At 29.6% G+C, this 8,869-nt stretch overlaps 1 protein-coding gene across 1 annotated transcript; it reads right to left on the reverse strand.

Moving 5' to 3' along the window:
- Positions 1-4,370: 4,370 nt before the first annotated feature.
- Positions 4,371-6,904, reverse strand: LOC136226936 (cysteine-rich and transmembrane domain-containing protein WIH2-like). The gene is made up of 3 exons (XM_066015631.1): positions 6,679-6,904; positions 6,292-6,484; positions 4,371-4,644 (listed from the first exon to the last, which is right to left on the reverse strand). The coding sequence occupies exons 1-3, from the start codon at positions 6,728-6,730 to the stop codon at positions 4,599-4,601; spliced, it is 291 nt and encodes a 96-aa protein (XP_065871703.1). The 5' UTR covers positions 6,731-6,904; the 3' UTR covers positions 4,371-4,598.
- Between the last annotated feature and the right edge of the window lie 1,965 nt (positions 6,905-8,869).

Raw genomic sequence — 8,869 nt, forward strand, 5'->3', positions numbered from 1 at the left:
GAACTAATAAATTATTTATCCAAAACAAAAAGAAAAAATAAAACCACATTTACAAGACTCTTGATTTATTCAAATTTTGTTGATTAAACTTAGGTGATATTTTGATTCAGGAATACACTAGGAACATAACAATTATTCCTAGAGAATCAATATCATTTGGTGGAATAAGTATTCCTAGAATACTTATTCCATAACTAATATTTTCTTTGATTCTAAAACTAATCCGTTCATATCTATTGACAATTTTGTTTCATATTTCACATAAAAACGGTAAAAATGTGAAATACGGAAAGAACATGAAAACAGTAAAAACAATAAAATGTGAAAAACGACAAAAAAAAACATGAAAATGATAAAAAGATGAAAACGATAAAAATGTGAAAAACGTAAAAACTTAGAAAATGGAAAAACATGAAAAAAGGTAAAAATATAAAAAAAATGTAAAAAAAACACAAAAATATGAAAAATGGTAAAAATGCGAAAAACATTAAACGCAAATAGTTAACAGATAAAATCCAAATTGAAACAGTGTGGTAGACGTTATTGCTAGACTAGGACTATCATCCTGTAATACTACAATAACGGATATTATCCCTAAATCGATTGTAAGCCTATTGGCTATTGATTTAAGTTGATTTATAATATTTATTCATTCATTCAAAAAAATCCAAATTGAATCAATTTCATCCAATGAAAACTGACACTATAATTATTAACTAATTCAATTCAAACTAAGTATGTTATGATGATGATAGGTGTATCTGGTATATACAGTAGTGTTCACATAGACATTGATGGACAAATGAATTTGGTCATTCACCGTTATATCTAGATATAAATTATAATGGTGAATGGTCAAATTCATTTGGTCATCAAGGTCCACGTGAACACTACTGATGGTATATATAGTCTATCTAACAGTGAATGACCAAAGGGTCCATGTGAACATTGGTATATATATATATATATATATATATATATATATATATATACAGTAAAACCTCTATATAGGAATACACTTGGGACCGGGCTATTTGTATAACAATTGAGAGGTTATTACTAAATAGAGTTTGGTATAATAAAATTTCTGAACACATAATACCACTTGAAATTGGTTAAGATTATCATATGCATACATGGTTTATATATAATGTATAACAATAGACATTAATGGAACAAATTAAATATTTAGAATTTCAATTTAGAGTTTAGGTTTTCAATATATATATAATTGGAAGAGTTTTATGGAAAAAATGTAAACATCAATGAGAATACTAAATATTTATAATTTCAAGTTGTAGCTTGTGTTTCCAACTCATAGATAATTTCAATAGATTTTTTATATTTTATAATTTAGTTTGAATTCTTTATATATATATATATATATAATTATTACTATATAGAGACATAGTTTCTAAAGGCGGGACTTGAAAAATGTATAACAAATAACGTTTTGGAGGTTATTCCTATTTATAACTGGCCTAAGTTGGGACCAAATTTTTTTATAATAAAATAGAGGTTATTCCTATATAGAGTATTCCTATATAGAGGTTTTACTATATATATATATATATATATATGGGGTATTAATTATCATGTTATCTAGGGTTCATGTATATTTAGTATTGAACAACAAGTAATAGCTGTGATCCAATAAATTTAAAGCAGCAAATACAAATAGTTAACTGATGAAACCCAAGTCGAATCAGTTCCATCCAATGAGAATAAAAAATTGTACGGATAGTGGTCAAATTTAACTTTAATATTTTTGGTGAATTGCGAATTTAGTCTTAACGTACAAAATGGTCCAAATTTAACCATAATGTTTTCAAGCAATATCAGTTTTAGCCCGTTGCGGAAAATTTGCAAAGGCTTGTTTGGTTATTATTTAACTGTCACACCAAATCATGTCTAAGATATTTAATATGTTACTAACACAGTTATAAAAAAAACTTGTTAAAAAATTACCAACTAAATCTTCCACATATAATCACAATTTCTTTTTTTTTTCTATTTAAAATATTTACTGTGTTATTAATATACTCCCTCCATTCCAAAATATAAGTCATTCTAGGTTGTTTCACATAAATTAAGAAATACAATTAATATAGAGTGAAATTAATGAATTTGCATTGGTTAACTAAAAAGAAATTCTCTCTCATGTAATGGTTAGTGAATAAGTCTTGTAATTTTGAAAAACACATGTACCAAGACAAAAAATTTAATGTTTGGATCGGAAAACTAAATTAAAAGTTATTGGAAAACTAAAAAGACTTATATTTTGGAAAAAAAAAACTCAATTGTTAGAATGACTTATAAAAATGAATGGATGGAATAGTTACAAATAACTAACAAAAAGTTTACGAAACTGTTTCAGTTTATGGATAAACTTGTTTGAAAGAACTGATTTGACAGTAAGGCTCTGTTCTTTATTGCTGAAAAAAACTGAACTGAACTGAACTGAATTGAACTGAACTGAACTGAATTGAACTGAACTGAACTGAATACTGCTGAATACTGAACTGAACTGAACTGAATTTAACTGAATACTACTGAACTTAACTGAATACTACCGAACTGAACCGAACTAAACAATAATGATGATATTAGACTTTAAAATAATTTAATTGATAATATTGGACATTAATAAACTTATAATAATAATAATGATGATTCTAATAAATTTAATAATATCAATAATAAATAAATAAATATATTATTAAAGATAAAACTAAATTGAATATCAAATAAAAGCTCGGCTTGATAAAATTTTGGCTCGATAAAAGCCTATAAAATTAAATAAAAATGAGTCTAATTTAAATTAAAAATACAAATTACATACAAACACAAATTTACATATAATTTAAAGCCTATGAAATCAAATACAAATTTTTATATGAATACAAACTCTTAACTTTTTATTCTAATTAAGGGTTACAGTGTAAAAATATCCCTAACGTTTTGGATCATGGGTAATTTTACCCATAACATCTAAAATGGTGCAATTTTATCTCTAACATTGATAAATTCGATAAATTTAAGTGCAATTCCTAATTTTTAAATATGGAAGCATACTTTAGTTTTAATTTTTTTATTAAACGATATATACTTTAATAAACTATCATTTCTTAACTTTTATCTAATTTATAGATAATGATAAACTATAAATAATAATAATAATAAATAATAATAAATTAAATAATAATAATTATTATAATAAATTATATATAAATAATTATAATATAATAAATAAGGATAAATTACTGAATACTGAAACTGGATGCTGAAACTGAATGCTGAACTGAACTGAATTGAACTGAACTGAATTGAACTGATTGTTATTGAAATTAAGTGATAAAGAACAGGGCCTAAATACCAATCAAACAAGCTTTTTCAAATTTTCGATCACATAAGGCTAAATTTGATATTGCTTTGAAACATTGGAGTTAAATTTGCATCATTTCATATATTGGCTAAATGAACACTTTTTCAAAAACATTAGTATCATATTTGATCATTATCCAAAATTGTATAAAATTCCCTAACATATTCTATTTGAATATTATTATCGTTTTCATATTTTTTTTTCGTTTTTACCATTTTTCACATGTACTGTTTTTCACATTTTTCCTATTTTTTGTCTCATCGTCTTTCACATTTTTCCTTAAATAATATATATTAAATATTTAAATAACTTATAGTAATAAGTAAATTTTGAAAATAAATAGGGAATTACACTTAAATTTTTTTTGAACAATATTATTAGTTATTTTATATTATAAATGACCAAATTGATCATTCACAGTTATATTTAGGGTTACTAAAATTTTAAAGTGGAAATTCAAAAGCATCTTAAGACTTATATTTAGAGGGTGTTTAGTAGCTACTTTTTATGCTAAAAAAAATGTTTTAGATGTTCGGTTAGTGACTTCCTGTTCAAACCGTAGGTAAAACAAACACCCCCTTAATAAACCTAAATTTAATGATAAAATTTTCATTTGGTCATTTAGGTCATTCAAATGCTCGTATCTTCAGAATAAAAACTCAATTAACAAAAATGGCAAAAATTAGAAGCTTATACATAGATGTTTTAATTAACTAGTGACATCAGGTCATATTTCCACCATACTATGATAGTGCAAAACTTGCACCTTTCCTTTAGGCCAAAAAACACTCAAGTAATCTTTTCCTTGACGGCAAGAAATTCCATAAAGAAGAATATGCCATTGCCAACTAATTAACAACTAAGCAACTAAGAAAATATTCCTCTCTGGCTTTACCCACTCCAACTAAACTAATTAACAACTAAGCAACAACATAATCTCAAATTATAATAAGATTAACTCAACCACAACATAACAAGGCCAAAACACACAAACCTAAGGATGATATGTACCAAGTGTAGAGTTTGCACTCAAAATGAGGTTCAAATTATTTGTTCAACAGTAATTTATACTAAACAAATAAAGAAAAACTGGACAGGAGATATTTAAATGCAACAATTGGTAATAAAGATAATTAATATTCAATTTCCATCACACTTGTCAAGTTCGATATGGTCGCCCCGCGCGCCGCCCAGTCCGAGTATTTTCTCCTCATCAGAAGCAGGCATCTAGCAGACAGCAACAACAAAGTGCAGCCAAACTGCATGTGTTGAGGAAAAAGTATGATCAAACATCCAATAATCACAAAATAGAATAAATGTGAGTTGTGATTAAGCGGCATAACATAATTAAGCACTAATAATTAGTGGAATCCCAACCTTAAATCTTCAATTATCTAATCAGTGTAAAGATAATTAAAGGTAGCAGAATAAATGAGTTGTTGCCATTTGCTTAAAGAAACAAAACACATGTAAACCAACCGTAAAAGAAGATTGCCTATTTTAGTAGCTTTAATAGTACTACTAAAGATGTCAATTTCATGTTATGAGTTGAAACTCCAAATGCAATCTAGTGCACCAACTTGTAGCCTTTTTGACAAATTGACCCAGATTAATTACTTTTTGACAAGTAGACCCTTGAAGATATCAAATTGAAACAAGCCACACTGAGTCAAGAATAAAAATAGTGCATATACACTATATGCCCTTTTAGCATTTTACAGCTCATGGAGGAGAAATTTGAATAGGATTGAGAAACAGCTGTTGTTAGACATTTTATCAGCAATTTTAAAAGGAAAATCTTCCAACAACAACAAACAATAATAATAAACCCACATGTCTTTTACTCGATGTAACTACTTACGAGCTGATAAGTTTAAAATTGGCTGAATACATCAAGTCCCCTGAACTTTACTCAAAAGACCAATTGGCCGCTTGAACTTTAGAGATGTATCATTAGCCCCGAACTTACTTAAAGTGACCTATTGACTCCTTAAACTTATTTAAAGTGATCTTGGCCTCCTTAAACTTGGTTAAAATGACCTACATTTCAGCGCTAAAATCTCCTCCTATGCTGCCAAGTAGGAGTTAGGGAGTTAATTATGTCATTAAACAAGTTCAGGGAACTAAAGGGATATCTTTAAATTTTAAAAGGCCAATCGGGTTTTTTTGCCCAAATTTAGGGGCTTGATGTATTCAAGCGTCAAAAATTTATTAGTCACAAACAATTAATTTAGTACAGATTTGGTTCAAATGTTGTTATCTAAACTGTTTGATGATGTCCTTAAAAATTTATTTGTTGTCACAAACAATTAGTACAGATTTGGTTCAAATGTTGTTATCTAAACTGTTTGATTATGTTGTTGTTGGTAAGTAGTGAATGTCAGATGCTTTTCCCTCGACTATCAACAACTACTTTTAAATTCTAATCAAGCAGTCCTAATCTACTCTTTGGAGTAAAAAAACAAACCAAACTGAAGATTTTAACTAGAGCAAGAAATTAAAGGTAGAAACAAATTAAGGGTCAAATCATGCCTTTGCCCTTTCACTTAAAAGATTAAAAGCAGCAATTCATAGCACACATGAGGTACAATGACAATAAAATATTATAGCAAGTACCTCAAAACTTGTGAATTATCCATTTATGTTATAAAAAAAACTTAGCCCTTGGTCTAATTTTACTCAACAAGGAAATGACCTAAACACCCTTGCCCATTCTCCAACTACCCAATGAGTTAGAGGGCAACACGGGAAATTCGTAACCAGAAGTCCAATTCTTGTTTTTGGCTAAAAAACTGTATTTCCAGAGTCGAAACCTAACTGAGTCAACTCGTTAGTGACTCACTAAACCAATTAGAGTAAACCAGATCCGAATAGAGAGATAGAGAGGAAGAGAAGCAAAAGCATACCATCCTTCTAAGCAACCAGCGCTGTTATTGTTTTGTTGAGGCGGAGGCTGAGCATACTGAGGAGCATAAGGAGGAGGAGGAGGATAACCTTGTTGAGGATAACCCTGGGGAGGATAACCTTGTTGAGGATATCCTTGTGGGGGATATCCCGGTGGTGGATAAGCGTCTTTCGGATACCCTTCCGGTGGATAACCTATTCAAACACACAATCAATCAATCAATCAATCGAATCACAATTAAAATCAAAACCCTAAATTGGTAGAGCAATTTAGATCTGCATCTAGTATCAGATCCCATCAATTAATGAAATTCAACAGAAATACAACAAAACCCCATAAATCTCAACTACAACAAATCACTAAAAATTCAGCAAAAAGGATCAAATACCTTGAGGAGGAGGAACACCAATAGGCGGCTGTTGCTGGTTGTAATAGCTCATTCTGTTCTCCCGCCGATGATGATGAAGAAGAAGAGGAAGAAGATGGCCGGTTTCTCGCTTTTGGTACAAAGAATATGACGAAAGAGAAGCAAAAGTTGGATTGAATTGGGCGAGATTAGGTAGTGGATGTATTTATGGAGAACAACAGCTAAGGGAGTTGCAACCAATGGGAGGTTTTATGTTCGTGTGAGACTTTTCCAGCAATTTATATTTTTTTATTATTTTTTATTGGTAAATTTTTATTGTGACACGTCAGCGAAGTTACTACTAATTTTGCTGACGTGGCTTTCTTTGGGTTATTTAGTTTTGGGTTTTTGCTTTGGGGCTAAGTTTGGTAAATAAATACAGAGTTAATTAGGTGTGTGAACTCAAAAATTCTTCTAGAATTTTCAAATTGTTTAATGCTCATATTCATATTAGAATAATTTGTTTAATCTTTGTTTTTCCCGTGTATATTAACTGTATCTTAGTAGTATCTAATGAAAATTGTATTTTTATAATTTATGTGATTAATTTGTAGGTAAATTATAAAATTGGTTCAGTTGAGAGTCTCATTTACATATTTAAACTCATTATATTATACTATCTGTTATTAAATTAGACATTTTTAATATTATTTTTTGCAAAATATTTTTAATATATACTGTATATTATAACTTAATCAATTCTTGTGGAATTTTACTTACGCGAAGACAAACTGCAGACTTGTTTATGCAATTTGTGTGTGATTTCTACTATGATTTTTTATGTGATTTCTACTGTGATTTATTGCTGCGATTCAATGCAAAGATCGGAAAAATTTATGTGATAATCTCGTTGTATGTGAACAAAACCTGCCAATCTAAAAAGATGCCATAAAAATTCAATTAAAATCAACAAAATACTAACATTTCATACCATATAGAAAGAAATCGAAAAACTCCATATATTGATCATGGATCAGTTTATATAAACCACGAAAATGGTTCAACAACGAACATAATATGGTCATATTGTTCATTTGTGCCATCAATAATAAAAAAAAAACTACAAAAGAGGATAAACCACACTGATAAAAATTAAACCATAATAACTAATTGAAGAAAGGTATAAATAAATGAAAAACCACAGCAAAAGAATAAACATATTTTTCATCGGAAATCACATCGGAAACATGTCGATGAAGATGCTCTTAGATCTCCTCTACAGAAGACAACCGAAGAAGAAGAAAAAAACAAACTTACTGTGAAGTGCTAACAGATTCGTGTGAAACATGGACTGAGATATTCAAAGAAAGAAAATACAAAACATGTCGATGTTGATATTTCTCGATCTCCAAAATAGAAAACCATCGAAGCAAACGGAAACATGTTGTTAATCGGTAACAGATCCATGCGAATCTGGACCTGACACAATCAAGGTTTCATCACGGTCATCGTCTTGTAAACAAAAACGATTCTGTGAAAAAATATTTCTGTAGGCAGGATTAATTCCAGAAATTTGAAAACAAATGAAGTAAGAGCATCCCTAGTGGATGTCATCTCTTTGTAACTTTGGATGAAAAAGTTATAACCAACCATTAGGGAGGTTGTCCCTAATTAAAGTTTGTTTGGTTACAAACAATAACTTTTACCTCTAAAATCCAAAAAGAAAGGAGTGCAGTACACGGAGGTGCCAGATATGCTGCATCTGGGCCGTGTAAGACGCGCCAGATGAGGCACGTCTGGCGCCTCCATCTGCAATATCTTTGTATATGTTTTTTGAAGGTGAATTATTAATTCAGTCATTCCTTGTTTACTTTTATTTTTTTTACCCTAAAAGGTTATGAAGTTACAAAGCTTCTAATGGTTTATTACTTTTCCATGTGATTAGTGTCTATGTGGCACCATCTTGGTATTAACACCACTACACATGCTCTAAGGAGATGAAGCTAGAGAGAGATGGAGAGTCTTTAGAGGAGGCGGCTGAGAAGATTAAAGGTTAGAAGGCAGTTGGAGAGAGAAGGAGATATCTCGAATGAGATAAGAAAGGGAATAAGTGAAAGGCATCAATTGTAACCCTACAATTGAAGAATAAAATTACTATATTACCTCATATGAAACGGTGTCGTTTTGTTATAAGATTGAAGGGACTGCGAAATTACTTAAAAGGACCTTAGAT

Source organism: Euphorbia lathyris, chromosome 4 (assembly GCF_963576675.1).
Source record: "Euphorbia lathyris chromosome 4, ddEupLath1.1, whole genome shotgun sequence".
NCBI classification, from domain to species: Eukaryota; Viridiplantae; Streptophyta; class Magnoliopsida; order Malpighiales; family Euphorbiaceae; genus Euphorbia; species Euphorbia lathyris.

Excerpts from the sequence above, each read along its gene's own strand:
- LOC136226936 (XM_066015631.1), bottom strand. The coding sequence starts at position 6,730 with ATGAGCTATTACAACCAGCAACAGCCGCCTATTGGTGTTCCTCCTCCT. Across the intron at positions 6,485-6,678 it reads TGGTGTTCCTCCTCCTCAAG|GTTATCCACCGGAAGGGTAT; the intron begins GTATTTGATCCT and ends GTGTTTGAATAG. Across the intron at positions 4,645-6,291 it reads GCTGGTTGCTTAGAAGGATG|TTTGGCTGCACTTTGTTGTT; the intron begins GTATGCTTTTGC and ends CAACACATGCAG.